Raw genomic sequence first — 21,441 nt, 5'->3', positions numbered from 1 at the left:
ATCCAATGCCCTGATTACCTTGGTGGCCCTCTGCTGAACTCGCTCCAATTTATCAATCTTTCTTGGATTTGGGGGCCAAAACAGGACAAATGCTAAGTAAAGGCATGTTATCACTTCCTTTAATTTTCTGGCTATGCTCCTGTTAAAAAGCTCAAGATGTTGTTGCCCATCTTTGGTGCCAGAGTACATTGCTGGCTCATGTCCAGCTTTCTATCCGCTGAAACCCTCTAGGTCCTTCTCCCTAGCTAGTCAGTCCCTACCCTGTAGTGCTGCAAGGAGTTATTCCTTCCCAAGTGCAAGACTTCAAATTTGTTCTTGCTGAAATTCATAAATGTCCTGGTGACCTATTGCTTTAGTCCCTTCCGAATGCCAGACCTGCCCTTGAACATATCAACTGGTTCCCTCCACTTTGGTGTCAGCTGCAAATTTGATGAGAGAGCAATTTACAGATCAGGTTCTTTGGTATCTGTGCTCTACTTCTGCTGTTGGGTTTTTGGTTTGGGTTTGGATTTATTTTGGTTTGGGTTTGGCTTTATTTATTTATTTTTGTTGGTGGTGGTGTTTTTTGAGGCTGCTCAGGGCTGTGTCCAGTTGAGTTCTGGTCCAAGTTCTCCATCCCTGAATCTCCAAGGATGGAGATTGTACAACCTGTCTGGGCAGCCTGTTCCAATGACTGCCTATATACATCTTGTTTTTCTTTCTGCCTAATTCCCTTGTTTCACCTTCCTTCCATTGCCTCTTGCTCTGTTACTGTCAGAGTCCTGGGACCTGGAGGGAGGAGTGCACTAGCTTTCTTCATAAATCAGTTCTAGCATCTCTAATTTGGGTAAGAAAAGGATTCTGAAGGGACAGTTATTAAATTATTGAAAAAAGAACCTGGTATACTACTAGAAAAGTGTACTTATTGCAGTATTCACAAAGCCTGTCTTCACTGCTTGATAATCACAAACCTCTTTTTCCTTTTGATGTTTCTGGATTGACAGCATGTCTTTAACTTAGCAGCCAGTGTGAAAAGTCTGTCTATTAGCTTTGTGCTGAAGGAAATGCTGAATATCTGTGAGCTGACTACTTCTTCTTGCTGATTACAGGTCCATGTTACTTGATTGCCTTCAGTTACTTAATGACATCCCTGAACTGAAGTTCAGAGAACTGAAGTAAATTTAGCAATACAAGAAATGCTATAGCAATACTTACCAAGTCAAAAAGGATGGTTACTTCAAGCCTGAATGTATACTACACTTTAAATGTATGTTCCAGTTGTCACTTCTATTGTGACCAAAGCTGTTTTTTGTTTGTTTGTTCATTTCCAGAAACAGCATAGTTTAGTATTTTAAGTCCCACTGTGAATAAATATTAAGGTTTTCTTTTTTTTCTCCCAGCGTAGGGCACATCTGTAGGTCCACAATACCGTGAATTCTCTTCCCCATTTGCTGTAGTTTATAGCAGAACTATTGCTAGACCAGATTTCCTTACTATTTTGGTGAGGATCTGTGAAGAATGTGAATGCAAGTGTGGATGGGGTTTGGTAGGTAGCAAGTAGCTGAAGCAGACCCACACTCTACTCCTTAGTTAGGAATCTTTCTTAGCTAAAGAAAAACATCTCACGTTGTTGTCTGGGCTTGAAGTTGTTGATGGTGACTGTGTTATATTATCAGTTGGACCCGCTTCCAATTACCTCAGTCAAAAGCTGTTTTTTGGGGAATTTGATAGCACAGACATTTGTTTGAGCCAAAGTTTTTAATGATCTATTGATGACAAGTAGCAAAGAAAGTCTCTTGAGTGGATTCCTGTGGTTTGCCATGATGTATTCAAGACTGCTTTTTATCTTGGTTGTGCTCCATAACCGGGCTGAGCTGTTGACTGGGACCCTAAATCTTTTTTTTTTTTTCCTTTTTTTTTTTTCCCACTAGTGGCCATTTATTTCACTGTGAGAGGTTTTTGCATGCACGTGTTTGTCTTCTTCTTATGTCACTTGCAGCAGTCCTCTGGGATCTATTCTAAGCTCTTCCATTGTTGACAATTTATATCTTGCCTGTGAGACAAGTTATTCATAAGTATAGGGCTTGGCTTTTGCTATTATGCTGATGAAACCCAGATTTATATTTCACTTAAACTGGATATTGATTCTGCTGTCCCTGCATTTGAGGCTTGTTTGCTGGACATAAAACTTTAAATGCAACTGAATTTCCTCCAGCAGAATGCAGATAAAATCAAAATGCTGTGATGGGACTCTCTCCAGCATTTTTGGAGGCATTGATATTTAGTTCGATGAACCCAGACAGCTTCTTCGGATCTGAAGTCAGAATTTTTATTTTTTTTTTCTTCCATTGCTGGAAACTTCAGCTTGAATATTTAGGACTTGTAAGACTAGATGCAAAAGTTGCATTTTCAAAAATGATGAAGTCACTTCAGAAATTCATGCTGGTCAAAGGGACTGTGCTCCCTAAATGTTAGGGTCACAATTGTTCAAGGAATTTAAGCACTTTTATTCGTCAGGGGCAAGATCTACATAAGCATATTAGTGCTTGATAGGTTTCAGTGGTTTCACTGCCAAGTGAAGGGTCTAGGAAAGATCCTGAGATATACCAGGAGAAATACATTTTGGGTCCTCCATCTTGCACTCTCACAGAGAAAACAAACTTTGGAGAGATATATAGAAAAAAAAAAAAAAAGGGTGCAAAGTCATGAAGATTATGGCAGGACCAAGTACATGGAGTGCAGAATATGTCAGTCCTCTTGGTCACTTTGACAGAGATGACAAGATGACACTTGGCTTTGCCAGCCTGTCTGTCAAACTGCTGGCTGAGCTCCAGAGTTTGTGCTGCTTAGTTACTGACAAGCAGCTAAGTGACTTCTTCAGCTTAAAATGGGGTGAAGCTGTTTCTCTGACTGGCCGGTGATGGATAGTTGCCCATTTGTACTATCCCTCATCTTTTGGCTTCTTTTCATCATTTTAATTCACCATTTTTTCCTGTCACCCTGACAGAAAGATACACCACAAAGCAGTGACAAAATCAAACGTGGTTCTTTCTTACACTCCATGCTCTCTATCTCCTCTTTGTTTGGAAGAGAGGATTTTCTTGTAAGGTTTTTGTGCTCCCTTGCTTCCAAGTAAACAGTGTCTCCTGCTGTGCAGGTATTAGACTTCCAAGCTCGACTTCAGCTTCTGAAAAGTAAAGCAGACATAACTATATGCTTTCATTGCGGTAACGGCAAAACCTACTCTGAATACCTTTTTGCTGAACTGGGTGCTTCCTTTGCCCTAGTACGGTAGGGCACACAGTAGGGAGAAGCACTATTTGAAACCACGCAATTTCTTTTATGAAGCCCCCCTTCACACACCATGTTTCTGTTGCTAACACCAACCTAAATTCAAGTGCGTAAACGATGTATTGATAAAGCAAACTTTGATTTTTGTTCATTAAACTAAATAGGGATATTAGACTGGATTTTTTTGGCTTCCAAAATTACCAGTGAGACTGTTACAGCATAACTCTTGCAAGACTTTTCCCAGTACATTGTGTTTGTGACATATTCAAAACCATGGCAAGCTATCCTTTAAAAAGACATTAGTGTGAGTACTGGGGGAAAATATACTCCAGGACTGTAGATGACTTGATATGATTTCCTTGATTGTATCTTTTTATTTATGAGGCATAATTTATGACTGCTGAAAGGCAAACTAAAATGAGTGATGACTAACTACAGCCAAAGTAATAAATCAGAAGCGGAGAAAGAAGTGGTGATTTTGATCGAATCTATTGAATTAGCTGTTGCCCTTAGCCATTACAGGTATTGGAAAGACCTTTTAATATCTGCTTATCTCTCTCATGGGAACTTCGTAACTATCTCATTATATACCCATAGGAAACAAATTATTTAATTTTCTGCCTTTTTAGAGTTAAACCTGTTTACATCTTTCATTAATTACTGGTGTTATACTATGTTATATGAAATGAGCTTCCTTTAGAATTTGGTAATTTTGTGTAAGTCCCAAAGTGCTTGCCTGTAGTCTTTGTCTTTCCCTTTTCCCTCCCCACAATGGGTTTAGTACTTTTATTATGAGGATTTGATTAGTGAAGATGAATAGCAATGGTAAGAGGCTCAGATTATCACAATGCTAGAAGCCTGGACCTAAAATCTGTCCCATTATATGTTTATGGCCTCCATAAGATGCTGACTGAATGCTGAAGAGGGAAAAGTATGGATTTCAGGATGGACAATTAGAAAGCACACATTCGTTTACTACCTCTTTGTACCCCTGGTCATGAGTGGACATGATACCTTCTGTCCCTTGCCTTTGCTCTGTCCCCATTTGACGACCTCCTTTGAAACTTTCTACTTTGCTAATACCTACCTGACACTGCAATGCCCAGTGTGAATACACTATTGCAATGCTGGATGCTAGATTTCTGTAGACAAGCTTTGTGCTCTGAGTTGGGCTGGTATTGCATAAGGAATCCCAAATTACCCAGGCTGCACGTCAGCCAGATCTGATAAGAAGAAAGATTTGTGAAAGCTGCTGCAAATGATGGTGAGAGGGAGCTTGCCTGCATTTCTCTAATTTTAACTAGCCAAGATTATGGACTTTTCAGTTATCTTGCAGAATGCTGTTCAAACACAAATAAAAACTGGGTGCTATGTTTGTGAAACTTACTGATGTCATATCTTATATACCCCTAAAATGTCTTACTTTCTTGGAAAAGAACTACACTGTGGAAACTCTACATTTACTTACCTGTAGGATAAGAAATTGAACAAATCTTGGTGAAGAAACCCAAAACAAAGTCTCAAGGTAGTCCTGTGTGTTTAGGACTCCAGGAAACAATAGTAGAAATGCAGGAGTGGTATGAGTTAGTCTCTGCTACTGTTTATCTCTCCTCATATGTGCAGAGTAGAGCTAGTGTTGAATCCCTTTTGGAAAGACCAGCAGACACAGCTGTGTGCAGTCCTTGGGTTCCCAAAGGGCAGATACCTAAGTCGTACCTGACTCTTATACTCACGTGGAAGATGAGGCTTGTTCTGAACTTGTGGTTCTCCGGAACCAACAGCACTGCCTCTCTACCCCACAGCTCTAGTCAGGGCTCAAAGCTCAGGGTAGGCAGTGATTTACTGATGAGGCTTTGTTTTAAGGCAAACAGCTGGGTTCTGAGTGCCTGCAGGAGCTCAGTGGAAGCTGCTGTCACAAACAGAGCTGAGGTCTTGTCCCTCACAGGAGCATGGCATTAACTGCAGTGTGAAGTGTTCTGATGCACAGTGCCTGTATGGCTTGGTGGGAGCCCAGGAGTTGCTGCTGGTTGGCAGTCAGCTGCTTGGCTCCCTGTCTTTTCTGATTTCCTGCAAGCAGGAATTCTTCTGTGTGAAGAAGAAGATACCAGCTTTCCTTGACCTTGGAAGTCAGCAGGACTGCTGCCTCCAGACAGGCAAGCTACCACCAGTCAGCCCACCCTTCTGCCTGCTGCTTCCCTGCTATGCTTCAGCAGAAGTGAAGGAGAATGAGACCTCTTGGAGAGCTTCTCATTCTCCATAGGAATGGAGAGGATTCCATCTCAGGAGCTTCCCCGTTGGCCCCTGTGTTTAAAGCTGTAATGCCTGTCACATTGCTGGGGCCAGGTCTGAGACATGAGTGTGTTGAGCGGGCAGGTGTTAGCCTACGCATGTCCTCTGCCAAACTGCTGCTCAGTCAGCTCTAGTTGTGCTTCCTCTTGTAATGGGAGTCATGGGATCAAGATACCACTTTATCCTTTGGGGGGATTTTTGGCCACATACTGCATTTTCTGCCTTAATTACAGACTATCTTTGTCCTTTAAGGGGGGTTAATTTGACTGCTTTATTCTGGCAGCTTCTTCACCATCCCTTTTTCATCACAGAGAGGCTCATCTGCCACACTGGAAGAGCTGTGGGAGTGTAAATCCAGCTGGTTTTTCCCATTAGCACCACCTGTATGGAATACATATCTTCACAGATGATCTCCATTTGATAAAAGAAAAGCTTATTTTTTTTTAAATTCAAAACATAGATTTCCCAGGTAAGGACCTGGGGCTTCAAGAAATGTGCAGCAGACACATCTGGGGCACAGTTGTGTGGCTTAGAGATGAAGGCTTCTCCCACTGTCAGCATGTAGGATACCATGATTTTTTCCATCTACACCCTAGGGCCATTGTGATTTTATTGCCCTTTATGGGAGGAGTTGCTACTCAGCTTTCCAAAGCTTGATCAAGCTGGGCTGACTGCATTCAGGCTGTGTCCATTTTCTCAGAAATTTCCCTTCTTGCTGTGCCAATGAACCCCAAGGTTGTCCTATGATCATTCTGAGTGATGTCTCTTCTCCAGTCTCTTCCAGGAGATAGATCTGTGAAGGCTCACTGATGATGGAAGCAACAACCTTTGTAACCTGTAATGGGACTTCTCTAGTTCTCCAAGCATGTGGGCTCCAGAGAGGTTTCCCTTGTTTGGCTCCACTTCAAAGTGCAGTCTGGGCCAGAGGCCAGCAAATTGATAAAGGATTTTAAATAGTATCTTGTGCAACTAATTTTGGAGCCCTCTCCTGGATTTTGGGTGCAATGCAGCCATTAGCAGACATTCATCTTTTGGCAAGGTGCTGAGCCATGCACCATGATGTCAGACTTAATGCTTTTGGAGGCAGTATATTCAGAAAGTCAAGTTATAAGAAACTTTTGATGTCTTTCTGCTGTCTATGCTTTGCCACTCAATGCGTCCCTGCCTATGTGAGGTGTAATTGATTCTTGTTTGCCCCACATGCCTGTGTGCTCTGAAGTAGCTTCTAAAATCTTCTACCATTATGAACAATAGATGATGCTGTTGCCTACTAAGATGTTTATATTTTTATATAAATGCAATAAATATTTTCTGTGCTGTATATGTCACGTCTTAGAAGGACTTTTTTTGATCCCAAAAAACTTTTTACAGAAGTCCAAACTATGGAATTTCAGATTAGCCAGGCCTTCAGTCATCCATGCTTTTGTGGTGACTTATTGAGGAGCCATGACCAAACCTCCAAATTTAGCAGGCACTCCTCATTGTGGTTCTGTTGCCTCGTTGTCCGATTGCTTCATGCTCTGAAATGGCTGAACATGAACATTTCCATATTCTGACATTTCTGTGCACTTACTGCTCTGGGTCTCCAAACGCTGACCAGGATTTACTTTGATGGCGATTCTCATAGGGAAATATTTATATTGCCATCCGTCCTTTTACAGATGGTTAAGTAGAAGAAGGGAAACAGGCTAAGGTCAGTGCAAATCCAGAATTTAAATCCTCAAAATTCCTTTTGAGCTGTCATGGTTGTCTCTGAAGCTGATCTGAGAGAGTTTCACATTGCTGGAGACTTGCTGGTGGTAACACAGTTCTGGTGGGGCTGGGTGTCTTGTGTCTGCCCCGCAGGCGCTCTCAGACCATGGCTGTCAGTCAGGCCCACCTGCACCTTGGCCTCTTTAGCAGAAGGGCCTGGAGGACAGGCTGCAGGCTCCCTGTCACCTCCCGGGGAAGGGCCAGGCTAGGCAACTGCCTGCTCGCACTCACCCTTGCTCTGCTCAGTGAATCTTGTCTTCATTATGTTCATGCACAGGGGAACAGCCCCAGAGGGAGCGCGGAGAGCACCCCACACAGGAGCAGGCCACGCACTAGGCACCTATGACAGGGGAAAGAGGGGACTGAGGAAGGCGTCTCCCTCCAGCCCTCAGTGAGGTGCCCACATCCAGCTATGCTGCATCCCTCTCTTCTCCGAATGCCCTAGGGGGTCCCATTCTGAGGCCTAATTGCTGTGCTGTGCAGGAAACCTCTCCTCCTAGCTCATCGCCGTCAGTTTTTGTGGGAGCTGGCTCGGCAGCTCAGGTCCGACTGATGCTGCCACGCTCCGTGCTCATTAAGGCCACAGCCTGGCGTGCAACCAGAGCGCTTCAACTAAGGTCAGCACTGAGTCAAGGCGAGTGGCAGGCTCCGAGCTGTTCTTTCCATATGCGGCTTCTTCTTTCCACAAAGAAATACGCTCCTTGAAATGAACTACCGTGGGCAAATCTTTGTAGCAGCTGGGACTTAACTGAGATAGAGGGTTTGACCTACTGCAGTAAAGTGAGCAGAGTTTGACTTTATGAAAAGTTCACAACAGAAATATATTACTGATCTCACTGAACATGAAAGTACTCTGGCTGCGCTTTTTATCATAGGGTGTCATCTGTACTTATGTCATGTTTCACTGGATGATATTATATGTTACTGAAGGAATGAGGCAGTAACTTTAGTTTTGTAATTGGCAGAGCCAATTCTTTAAAGCCAAGTCTTTAAAGCCACTGCAGTGTTTTTTGGCCTTTTTCCTTCCCCAGGCTCTTTGTGAAGTGTCCTGTGGTCTTGATACTTAACATTGCCAGCTGGAAAGATGCCAGGGTCAGTCTTGAAGACTTCTTGTTTCTAAACCTCCTATTTACTTTAAGGCACAGTCCCACCATCCACTTCCCCAGGACTTCTGCCTGGAGTAGATCACATAAGAACATGTTTTACTGTTGTTAGAACTGCTCAGCATGAAAGCTTACTAAGGAATACTTATACTAAAAATCGCTCAGACAGTCTTCTTGTATTGCCATTTAGATCTATCATTCTGATTGATCACTGTGTGGTTGGCTAATATTGAGCCTAATTTAACCCTATATGCTCACGCATCCATCTATTCTGTCTATTATACCTGACATTCTACAAATTACTTACTCATGCAAATGACGACCTAAGGCAACCTTTTATGATATTCGTGTTTAATTATACAAATGGTTTTTGATAAATAAGATTATACATCGTTCCATATGTTTATTCACTCCTTGATGAAAGCAAAATTTAATTTTCATGCAGATTTGTTGGAGACTGTGTTTAATAAGTGCTGAGTTTTATGTAGTCTGCAGATCACTCTGGTTTTGGGAAGCTGACAAAATCAGTAGGTATAGTTCATAGAGACGTGTTTTTTAATCAGGCCTAATTCAAGCTGCTAAATTTTGAAATCTTGGAACTGTAACCATTGTCTTTGTGCTCATGCAATGAAGTGAATGTTGTGAAAATAAATGAGTTACTGACGAACTCTGTTTTCAATTGACTTCATTTATATTCCAGGATACTGAAAATGTTTCCAAATGCAATACAATAATATTTTAAAGAGAATGATGTTTCTGTAAAACTTTGCAGATTTAAAGAGTAACTAGAGTTTGGCTAGTGAGATTCACTCCAGGTGAACATAACTTGGATGGCACACAGTGCCAGGCAATTCAATCTGGGGGCTGCTTGCACATGTGAAGGAATTGTGTAGGAGGGAGACAATAGCAGGACTGGATGTCAGTATTTTTGTTCATATTTGTTTGAAAATGTTATCAATGTTGATCATAGCTTCTCAAGGCATCCTCTTTGCATGGCATGACAAAGACAGTGGTGGGAATTCAGGTATGTAGGAGATATGTGAACACACTGTCTGAGACATGAGATCTGCTTCCCTCCCCTCAGTGCAGTGGTGGGAATTTTTTTATTTTATTTTTTTTTCCGTTAGGAAGTCACTGGGTAAATACAGGTGCTGGGCAGCTGATGAGACATTTTGTACGGATGTCATTGTGCCATGTCTTTCTCAGCTTCAGTAAAGCTGCTGTAGCACCCTGGCTTATTGTGGAGGTTTGGTAGGCTTGACTCCTTCACTGACAGTTCTCTGTTCTTGTGTGCCAAAGGTGTGGTCGGTGAACTCAGCGGGCCGGACACCGAGCGGCTGGTCCCGCTGCCGGACGGGCCCTGCCCCTCCTGAGGGCCTGGGAGCTCCCCTGTTCCACACAGTGGCATCCACGGTGGCTGTGGTGAACATCAACCCCCCTCTTAAGCCAAATGGGGTGGTCAGCATCTACAGGCTGTTTTCTAATGATACCAGAGGGAATGAAGTGGTGGTGAGTATTGCTGAAATTATCTCTGTATTTCCATTTGAAGCTGTGTTTTCTAGCTTTAACAGCTTTGTTCTTGCTAACAGCTACCGCTGGTTGCAAGTTTTCCTCCTCTCCTGTGCTCCTTTTGTTGCCTGCTCTGCAACGCTCTCTTCTGGCCAAAGCGGTCCCAACACTTCAACTCAGCTAAATGTGCTTCTCAAGGAATTCACTTTATCATTCAAACCTTTCTCACTTGGTAATGTGCTGTGACAATGTGATGAGAATGCAAAGTGTTGTTTTAGGGGTGGCTAACCATCCAAATGAAATAATTCCAGACAGCTTCTGCCAGTCCAAGTGGTGTAGGTGGGAACTGTAGCCAGTAGGAAATGGTTGTGTGCTTTGGGTAGCCTACAGGTTTGAAGCTCTGAAGAAAAACCTGAGTTGCCCTTAAAATATTTCTTGCTGGTAAGAAGTATTGCATGGTAAAGCACTTAAGAACAATGCAAGTAGCAAGATAACTTCTGAGTTCAGTTTCTCAACCTAGACTGTATTAGTGGTAACTTAATGTCCTTAATGGTGACTTCCCTGGGGCAGATCTTAGCTGTTCAGCAGATTTCAGTAAACCATCTCTTTAAGCAATTCCTCATTTTGGTGTTTGTGCCAAGTGGAGGATTTCAAGACCCATCTGTGGAGTCGGTGTCTTCTCTAGATTGGGCATTGCTGCAGTGAAGAGGCCCATAGGAGAGATCCTGGAGGGTTCTGTGTGATCCTCAAAGGTTTCCTAAATTTTAAGTATGCCTGTACTATGGGTTCTCATTCTCTAGTGTGGGCACTTGGGAGGCAAGAAAGAGTAGACTTACATACGTGTGTGGTAGCAGATGATTGCTACTATTTCTTTCTGTTTGCCTGCGAAGACTCAACAGATGTGAAGAGACTGCAGCAACCCGAGTGATGCTTTAGTAGGGCTGAGATGTGGCTTCCCTTGAGACAGAATCCATTAGGTGTCCAGACATGATTGGACTTAGCTAAGCTAGGAAACCTATGAGGCTTCATTAGAGTTATAAAATGGGGAGATGTGAGGACAGGCTAGGGCTGTGCAAGGTATCTGGAGCAGTTACCACCAAATCAGTGCAAAATACTTGAATTCTTCTTCGTGTCTAACATTATCTGTTTGTTTTTTACAAAAAGTAAACGTTTATATGGGCCTTTTGCCTTGTATCATCTTTCTCAACATGGAAGTGCTGGAGATACCTTCCCAGGCCATCAGTCCTTTCCATGAGTTTAAGCTGCCTACTGAATATCCATTATGCATTTATTTCTCCATGCATTTATTCCTCCCAATGCAATTGGCCATGTTCATGTCTGATTCAGCCAACTCATCTCCTCGGTGTCTGTCTGGTCTTCCATCTCCATCCCCTCACACTTGCCATGCTGCTGTCTCATCTCTAGCACTGACATCAGTCAGTACTACGTGCTTTCCTTTGCTTGCTTGACTTCTTCCTTCCTATTTTCTACTGCACTCTCTACTAAGTCACAAGCTGCCAAATGGGAGCGGATTTTACCCATTGTTGGTGCCTTCTATATATTTTAATTACTTTGGCTTAAGAAGCTGTACCCACAAATGACTACAGCAAAGATGTGAGGTGGCAATTCCTGCAAGCAGTTTAGGAACAAGGGCACCATTTCTGTCAGGTCTCCTGTGCTAGGTGTAGGAGAGTTGCCTAACGGGCTTGCCCAGCACCATAGCCGTTTGTCTGCACAGCCATGCTGTGTTGGCCCTCTGCTCAAAGGTTCCTACTGGAGATGGCATTCTCCCATCAGGTAAACTGACCCACCAGGCACGTGCCTATCACTCTGCCCAACACTGTCTCCTGTATCCAAGCCAAGGAAACTTGTGAGACCTGCATGGGTACTTACTAGCACACTTATGGAGGCATTTTCCACATTCATTTCTTTTTGCTCCAGTACCACTTCGCCCAGATTTTCTCCATTAAGTTTGCAGTTTCTCTGTCCCTGAGAATGACATTTGCAAGTTGACATACAGAGTTTACAGCTTAACTCAAGAGGTCTGTGAGGCCAGTGATGGCATGGTCTTTTCCTTTGAACAGTGCCCTTTAACTTTGTAATAGGAGGAAAATGACTGCAGAGGTCCCAGTGCACAGCAGCTGCATTAATGTCAGGCTTAAAGGACATGCAGAACCTTGTGGCCATCATCTTTTGGAGTTAATTTACCTCGATAACTCTTATTTAGTACATGTGGTGCTTGAAGCTGTGACAAGATCCCTCTTAATTTTTACAGCTGTCAGAAGGGACTGCCACCCAGCAGACAATACATGGGCTAAAACCTTTTACCACGTACTCCATTGGTGTGGAGGCCTGCACGTGTTTCAACTGTTGCAGCAAAGGACCCATGGCCCAAATCACCACTCAGCCAGCTCCACCGTCGGAGCAGCCGCCCCCGCAGATCCGCACCGTGACCTCCAGGAACGCCTCCTTCCAATGGAGCGCCCCTCAGTCACCCAATGGCATTGTCACCAGGTAGGGGTGCTCCAGAGCACTTGTCCTGGATGTAAGCTGTAATCACAGGGCTGAGAGCTCTGGACAGTTGTAACCCATGTTCATCCTTCCTGGTGTTGGTGATGGTATCCTGCGTGGCCCAAATTCCATCCAGGAAATGTTTATGTGCACCAGTTACTTTTCTCATGAACAAGATATTGGGGCTGGAGGGTGAAGGTGGAAGAGATGTTGGGAGTGGAGGTGATTGTCTGGCAGCTGTGGTTGTGAGATCAGCTGGCAGCAAAGAGGCAGCTGTATCTTGTAGTTAGTAAGGCAAGACCACTGTCCGATTTGCAGAAGTGTTGGTGTCTGTTAAGGCACCAACAGATTCATTGTTTGTGTGACTGACAACCATGCTTGTTCATAGGTATCTTACAGCTGGGGCCAAAGTCTTCAAGAGAAAAACTGAGATGAGGTCTAGCCTCCTCTCTGGTAGCCAGACATACAGCAATTGTGATGAAATGGTTGGTTGGCTGTTCTGATGTTAAGGCTCTTGATTAATCAAAATCTCCACTTTCTTCTCAGCTATGAGCTCCATGTGTATATGGCTTGTCCCCTGAACCTGCAGCCAGCAGTAAAGGCTTGCAGCCCTGGCCCAACTGAGGTGAAGTATACAGGAAATGGACAGAGTGCCAATGTGTCCAACCTCGAGCCTTACACAACCTACAACCTGCGAGTTGTGTCTTACAACTCCGTCGGCAGCAGCGCCTCAGAGTGGGTTGGTTTCACTACAGAAAAGGAGCGTAAGTATGAGAAATGTTTCACAGATCAGCATTCCTGCTTCTAATGAACAGGGCTGCATTGTGCTGAATGACTTCTTTGTGAAAGACGATGTCCCCAGGAACCTGCTCTTCTGTGTCCCTGGTCACCTCTGCTGCCCATTCACTCAAATTCTGTTCTGGGGCTTGACTGCTCATTCCTTCAAAAGTATTTCTTATCACCATCTGATATTACAACCTCTGTGCTTGTGGAAAGGAAACCTTTTATTTTACCAAGAATGGGCAGCACACCTTCAGAACATAAAAGTTCAAGTATTGCCAGAAGGCTGGTGTGTGGTAATAAACACACTGCCATAAATGGTCCCTGGGAAAAGTGGCGATCTTAAAAGAGCCCTGGTGATTCTTTTCAAGAATAATCTTACCCTCCTAATTCATGTCACACTACTTCCAGGGCTCATGAAAGTTTTCCTTGGGTTTCATCCGAATGATTGGATCCTTGCTGACAGTGAAGTAAGAATTTGTTGCTACCCAACCATCACAGGCAATACTTTAAGTTCATGTAGTGGTCTGCATGGAAATTAAATGTGCCAGACCTGTGCAGACAGTCAGAATAGATTTTAACATCAAAACTGAATTTGTTGTAGTCTAACATCAGCTTTTATTGAAAAGATCTATAATGATGTAGCCGTAGTCATTCTATAACAGATGAGATGGACATTTCACCTCACCCTGCCAGGACAGGGCAAAGAGAATATTAATTTTTCCTCACCTCATCTGGTGTCAGGATTTCAGAATCACCTTTCTAGAAATCCCATTTAAATCAATTGGTGCTTTTGCTGAGTAGTTACTAAAAACTACTACTAAGGTATTTGCTACATTGCATGGATTCTCAGATGAAAGTTTGGGGCAGAACAGACCATTTTTATTTAATGTGACCACTGGAAGAAAAAAAAAAAAGAAAAAAGAAAAAAAAGTCTTTAAATCTAAAACCACGTTTTAATAAATTGTAAACTGAAAGCTGTAATGTAATAATGAACATTTAAATGGAGAAAAATCATAACAAATTGGTGAGACTTAAAGAAGAAAAGGGTTTGAAAGTCATTTTCCAACCCCTGTCCGCTGTATCTGCAGCTCTCTTCTTTATGGCTTGCTTTTCTTGCCTTGCTGAATTCTTCATGCCAGGTCTCCTGAGTCACTCTGAAAGTCTCCTTCCTCTTGCCTGGAAGGTTTGGCTTAGTGAAAGGGGGCAATTAGCAGCAAAGTGCAGCTGGATGAGCAGCTTTCTTATGAACAAACCAGCGCATAGTGGGTACCTGGTTTAATGGCAAAGCCACAAGAAACAACCACCTCAAACGTAAATGAAGTCTTTGGTCAGCAAGTTGTTGAGCCTAACTGAGGAACTCTTTCTCCCTGAAGTCAGTTCTGTATTTCTTTTCTCTCTGTGGACCATCTGCTCCTGCTTTTCAGCCCCCCTGCCCAATTTTCATGTATGTGCATGCGTACACATGTATATGAGACAGAGAGGAAGCACGTGTGAGGAGCTTGAATCCTTCAGAACTCTTCTCTCTGCTGTATAATTCTGTCATGCCTGTTGCCTAGAAATGAGCTTTTTTTCCTTCTTTTGCAGCACCTCGGTACATGGCTCCGTTCTCAGTTGTCAGCAATTTATCTACCATCCACATAGACTGGAGTCGCACCTTCGTGCTGAACGGCCGCCTGAAGGAGTATGCGTTAACAGAGAGTGGGCAGCGCATCTACAGTGGCTTTGACACAGAGCTGTATTTGCCAAGGACATCTGACAAAAGTCAGTTTCAATTTCCTGTGTGTTTCTCTCTGTGAAAGACTGTTGAGCTAAATTAATATTATTGTGTGCCAAGTCTAAGAAATCTCTCTCCATGGGCATCCCAAGCTAAGAGCATAGAAGCTACTGTTTTTCTTCCTAAGTGGAAGAATGAATGGGAGGCTAAGAAGCAGCTCTAGCCAGCTGTGATCTCCCTGTAAATCCTTGTTGAACGCTATAGCCAAATTCATTGAACTGCATCTAAGCAGATCCTCAAAACAAAAATCCTTGGAGCTAAGCTTCCTCTTAAATATTTTACCTGACTGGGTGAACCCACTCTGGCTCATTGTGAGGGTTGAGCTTTTCCAAATCCTGGAGCTGCGTTGCAATTTCATTGTTCAGGGCTGTGCTCTCAAAAAATGTATGGAAATCATCAGCACTAGAAAAGGCTGGAGCCTGATTTTTTATTTATTTTGTTTTTTAAACTAAACTGAGTCAGCAGCTTTTGGAATCAGCCATGCTTTGAAATGCAGTTTCTCTTTCAGAAATTTGCTATGTTTGAAATGCAAGCAGATTCTATCAACAGGGAAAAGAAAGACAGGAAAGAAAGGAAGGAGGGAGGGAAGGAATGAAGGAGGAATGGAAGGAAAGAAGGAAGAAAATAAAATGTTTTTAAGAGGTTTTCTTTGCATTTTAAAGGGGTTTGTTGTTTACTTTTTACTTTCCTGATTACTGCAATGATGCTAATACTATACATTTATTTTTTTTTACTCAAATGTTCATAACAGGTTTGTATCAGCCATAAGTGGAGCATAAGAAACTTAGGGCACAATGATTAATACCTTGAAAGTTCCCAGTTCCACATCACTGGAAGAGAGAGAACTGAGAGACCTGGGTGTTGAAAGAGGAACATAATTTGTAGCAACATCATAGTGGTGGCCACCCTATGATCTGCCATAGTTCATGGTTTAGATGTTTAATACCTATGTATAAGGGATTATGAGGCTCTGATCTGGGATTAGTAGGATTATGTTGGGTTATGTGCTATGCCTGCTTGGCTGTTCTCAGAGCTAGCCATCTTTGCTGGTGGATGATGGCGAAAAAGCAGCACCTACAGAATTTTGATTTCTCCTGCTGATAGCGTTTTCCAACCTTTTTGCTTAGCCTTTTTGTTTCAAGTGACCTGTATCACCGATGAAGGGAGTGCCACGACACCAGTCATCAAATACAGCGCTGGAGATGGACTTGGTAATTATGTGAAAAAAACATCTAGCACCTACTGATTTTATGCGTTTGTGGTGAAAATTTGATATGTAGTGGATGCCAGATAGGGTGGAATCTTACTGAAGGATCTGTAGCTCCTTAGCACCTTAGGGTATAAGGTATGTAGGTAATGTGCCTTTTTTCCATGAATGGATTTCCATTTCTTTGCAACATGATCAGCTTCAAATCTTTTCTCCAACCTTGCAATGTTGTGTTTTTTTTTAATTTTATTTTAAAACCTTTTTTTTTTGCCATGACATACAGTGTTTTTTCCTCCTGAGTAGTATCTGCTCTCTTTCAGAATTTAGCTGCAAATTAAGATTATCTTGAATTCTAATGCTGACCTTCCCATTCCTCCTCTATTTGACACTGAAAATACACATTCTCTCTTCTCCCTGCAACTCACTCACCCCAGCAAGTCCTCCCTGCACCCACTAGCTCCTTGCATATTCCTATTGATCATCCAGCCAGTTACAGTCTGCAGTTTCACCTAGGACATGTTTCCCTAACCAGTTTATGAGGATGTCGTATGAGATTTCTCAGGACCCTTGCTATAAAGATCCTTTACTCTTTTGTCAAACAGAAGGAGTTTGGTGTAATGAAATCTCATTCAGCTCTTGTCCACTGCCTCGTAAATACCCACCAGTAAAATGTTCCGTTTCCTATCTGCTTAGTTTTCTAGGAAGCAAAGTTAAGCTCAAACCATTTCTAATGGGCACTGCTTTTAATTAAGTTATTTATTGTTTGAGTTGCATTTTTTTCAACTTAAAATAGATCGGCCTTGTCTTTGCAATTTCTCTTTACACCGAAGTTCCCTGACATACCTCCTCATGCTCTCGCTCAATCCTCCTGCAGAATTTCAGGCAATGCTGCAGTGAAAGCATTATGAAATGTTCCCAGTTGCTCTATATCCATCACCTTCCATTGTTCTTTTGATTGCTCGCTGTACCCAGAGCCTACTACAAACTGGATCAGCACCACAGGCAGCTTGCAGTGGAGACTTAGAAGTGAAAGTGGTGGGAATTCCTTAGCAAAGAGCCTGGATACACATGTAGGATTGCAGCTAACCAGGAAATTCTGACAGAGAGCTTTCTGATGCTTATGTGGTGCGTAAGCAGAGCCAACTGGCTGTTTTGTTGTTTTTTTTTTTTTTCTAACAGGCAAGGAAAGGAGGAATAAAATGTTCCGTGTTGTTTTCTTTTGTATTAATTTATCAGTCATTTCTGTTCAGTCTTCCTCCCACTCTTTTTAACTGCACAGGCCTGCTGCTACAAAGTACTGGCACAGTGCTGGAGAGAATGTCCTCTGTCTGTGCCTCTCTGAAATTACCGTAGGCATTTGCACTCTTCAAGGTTACTTGGAGAACCCTTTTTTTCTCACATTCCACCTCCACCGCCTCCTTTCTCAAGAGCTGCTGATGCAGTGGTGATTTCCAGCCTGAGCAGCAATGCCAGAACTTTAAGCAGGGTCTCTTGAGGGTAGTAAGCTTTTTATTATAGCCCGCTAGCATATTGAACCATTATGCCACCTTGAACATAAGTGCAAATAAGCACATGACGACAAAATGACTTAAATTTCTGCCTAATTTATTAGAGTTGAAAGGGATAGCATATTGTTAAATGGCTTTCTGAAATAACATTCCCTTTCTCCCCTAATTCCTCTTGATTTTTACAGGTCTGATCTTGACAACACCTGGAGAGAAGGACAAAGCAGAGTCCAAAAGTGCAAAATTCTACAATGAGCTGTGGTTTGCGGTGCTGATGGTAGTTCTAGGTTTGATCATCTTGGCTATTCTTCTCTCCTTAATTCTTCAAAGGAAAGTTCACAAGCAACCCTATGCACGAGACAGACCTCCTTTAGTTCCGCTCCAGAAAAGAACGTCACCAATGAGTGTGTATTCAACAGGTGAAACACATCCGGTAGGTTGGGTAAAACACAATATTGTGTATCCATCATGTTACATCTTTATATATCCCTCACAATTTTTCTTTGTCCTTTCACTGTTTTGTTGCACTCCTCGTTACCAGCTGAAGGCTGTTCAGTGTAGGAAAAGGGCTATCTGGTTATAGCTATGAAGGTACAGAGAGCCAGGCTGCAGGCACTTAATCCAAAAAGATCACTAGGGCATCTGGTCTGCAGGACCTGACATTTCTGGATGTGAAATGCTTCTGATGCCCTGTGACAAACTTTGGATCTGTAGTCACAGAAAATCCAAAGCCACTAATGGCACCTGATGTTAGCTGACATCTGCAGCAGAGCTGAAAAGACCGTGGCATCATGAGAAAAGTAATAAAATGTGCTTTCAGAGGAACCTGCCATGTGGTTCCAACTATCTGTTAGGAATGGCTAGTCTGACAGTCTTGTCAGGCATCCATGAGCTGTCCCTGTGAAAAGCAGGACTTAGGGACAGGCTCTATTTCTTTCTAGTACGGACCCACCACCCAGCTGGAATGCTGTAAGACCAGCTGCCGTGAAGGTTTGGGGAGAGTGAGTGCAACCAGAGAAAAAAGCTAGGAACCTTTACAAAGAGCATGTGTGTATCTGTGCACATAAAGCCGCACTGGCGCTACCAAAGGGGTAGGAGGAGGACTGCTGAGGAGTGATAAAGGGGAAAGCTTAGTGTCATTTTTATTATGACAAGCTATAATTGCGTAAAACCCAGGATAAAGTACACATTCCATCATGAAGCAGAGTAGTACTGCTATCCTACCCATTTGTGAAAAGCAAGACAAAAGGAATTTGGAAATTGCTACAAGATTAAAAATTAGAACAGCAGTGCCCTCCTGTTCTGTGCTTTTTCCCAGGCGCAAGCTACAAGGCTATTCTTCTTGTCACTTCTCAGCTTCTTTTCTCTGTGAGTGCCATGAAGCAGGATAGTGACTCCTGCATCCTTCACGCATTCTGTTCCTTCTTGTCTCAGTGCCAAGAAGCTGCATCTGTGCCTCAACGAAGCAGCTCTTGGAAACAATGGGATTTCCAGTGTGCCCCTTCTCCTGGCAAAGGCTGAGAGCATAAGAAACTTCTTTTATTGGTCTCATGGTTTTGATTCCTTTTCTTACAGTCTGTCATGTCATGTTGTTCCTGTTGACTTTAAAATGTCTTTGCTGTTGGCGTGCCCACACAATTCCTTTCCATGTTTCTGCCCCTTTTATTTTCCCTCCTGATTTTTTATTTTATTTTTTTTTCCAAACACTCATGGAGTTAATAGGAAGATTGTACAGTGCATCAGCTGAAGGATTTACTTAATCTGAGAACTTAGTACAGAGCTGCTATGAAGTGGCAAAATTGCTTGTGTTTTACAGTTGCTAGCGAGATCACATGGCAAGCAATGCTGGCTGCCCACATAGTACTTGATGATCAGTTGAAGTTAAATCGTGCCTCATCTTTGCCAGTTCCCCACTCCCCCACACCCTGCTACACTGTCTCCCCGCTCACTGAGCTGCAGCTAATTCACAGCCTCCGTAAAGAACAGACCGCACCTGCATTGCACCTTTGCTTGCACTAATGCTTTTCCTCCCTCTCTTTAATCTCAGTTTGAGACTATTGCTGACACGTCTGATTCATCGAGCAGTGTCACTCTCAAAAGTTACACAATGCACTTTGAGGTAGAGTTGTTAGCTTGCAGAGTTGCAAAATGTGTGATGTGCCAGATGACCCAAAGAGCATGCATAAGGGCATCTGACCTACATTGCATGTTTTTCTTGGTGGGTAACTGGGTTTTTCCTGGTCATGGTACCTGACCATAACTGAGCAAAAGAAAGTCTGCTAACGTGCCCTTGCTGTGGAAGTCTGGACTGTCATTCATGTAGTCAAAAATCTTTGGACCTCTACCTGTTGACTAATTATAAAAAAAGAAAAAAAAAGAAAAAAAAAGAGGAGAAAAAAAGTCAGGGAAAGCCCTGCTTCACAGAGGTTTTTTTTGTTTTTTTTTTCCTTTTGAGTGACATGATTGTCTGACAGTGGGGAAGGGTTCTTTGTTGTTGTAGTTCAGTTTATAACTCTGCATGATTTTTGTGGCATGGCCTTCTCTGTTCTGTTACACTCCTGCTTTTGTTTTGTTTAGATAAAGTGTTTGAGGGCCAAGCCCTGTGTATTACATTTGCTGGTTTGTTTCTTCCCACTAGGGGCTAGAAGATACAAAAATTCCAGGAGCTGGTTCTCCCACAAGCAACCGCGGTGTCCATAATGCTTCTAGGGCACGGAGACCAAGTCAGAGCCAGTTAAGTCGCACATATTCCCAAGCCTCCCTTCACCGTAGTGTCAGCCAGCTGCTTGACATCTATGACAAAAAGCCTCTTGTTGATGAATCACCTTGGGATGCCATTATTCGTAATCATCGCACTGGTGGTCGTGGCTTGGTAAGGAATCCTCTTCCTCTGTGCTGTCGCTGTGTCAGCTGCTAGTGATTGGTTTGTTTTGTTAGGATCATGTAAAGGTCTAACTATCAAAAGTCCCTGGATATACGACCAAAAGATTTAGAAGGATATGGTCAAAGATTAAATCTTCAAAATCCTTCCTGCCTACTGCTCTCTTCTGGAGCTGGAGGAGCATGACTGAAGGAACTATGAACTCCCAGCCAGCTCTGAACTTGTACAGGGTTTGCTGCTCCAGCTGAGGCCCAGTGGGTTTCATCCCAGGGTACCCAAAGAGAAGTTGGACAGTAGCCCCATGAAAAGGGAACTAGGAGCTTTGGTCAACGGCAAGTTGAACCTGAGGCAGCAGTGTGCCCTGGCAGCCAAAAGGGCCTGGGGTGCATCAGGCACAGCACAGATAGCTAGCTGTGGGAAGGGACTGTCGCCCTCAGCTCTGCGCTAGTGCGCACCAACGTCACCTCAAGTACTGGGTGAAGCCTTTGGGTGCCACAATAGGAGAAGGACATAAAACTGTTGGTGTGTCCAAAGGAGAGCAACAAAGATAGTGAAGGGTCTAGAGGGAAAGAGGTATAAGGAGAGGCTGAGGCCCCTTGGATTATTCAGCCGAGAGCAGAGCAGGCTGAGGGGAGGCCTCATGGCGGCCTGCAGCTCCCTCACGAGGGGAGCGGAGGGGCAGGCGCTGAGCTCTGCTCTCTGGGGACAACGACAGGACCCGAGGGAACGGCATGGAGCTGGGACAGGGCAGGGTCAGGCTGGGGGTTAGGGAAAGGTTCTGCACCCAGAGGGTGGTCGGGCACTGGGACAGGCTCCCCAGGGAAGTGGCCAAGGTCCAGTTCAGGTAGCATTTGGAC

At 43.4% G+C, this 21,441-nt stretch overlaps 1 protein-coding gene across 1 annotated transcript in view; it reads left to right on the top strand.

The window, feature by feature from the left end:
- The window catches only part of USH2A (usherin), a 419,834-nt gene that overhangs the window by 396,781 nt on the left and 1,612 nt on the right, over nt 1–21,441 (top strand). The window contains exons 65-72 of the mRNA XM_080585038.1: nt 9,714–9,923; nt 12,199–12,437; nt 12,981–13,198; nt 14,802–14,978; nt 16,119–16,202; nt 17,892–18,136; nt 19,751–19,822; nt 20,342–20,575. Coding sequence (XP_080441164.1) covers nt 9,714–9,923; nt 12,199–12,437; nt 12,981–13,198; nt 14,802–14,978; nt 16,119–16,202; nt 17,892–18,136; nt 19,751–19,822; nt 20,342–20,575 — 1,479 coding nt within the window. The remainder of the gene's footprint in view (nt 1–9,713; nt 9,924–12,198; nt 12,438–12,980; nt 13,199–14,801; nt 14,979–16,118; nt 16,203–17,891; nt 18,137–19,750; nt 19,823–20,341; nt 20,576–21,441) is intronic.

The sequence above is a fragment of the Anser brachyrhynchus genome (assembly GCF_964034855.1).
Source record: "Anser brachyrhynchus genome assembly, chromosome: 3".
In the NCBI taxonomy this organism is placed as follows: Eukaryota; Metazoa; Chordata; class Aves; order Anseriformes; family Anatidae; genus Anser; species Anser brachyrhynchus.
This window is presented reverse-complemented; position numbering and strand designations above follow the sequence as displayed.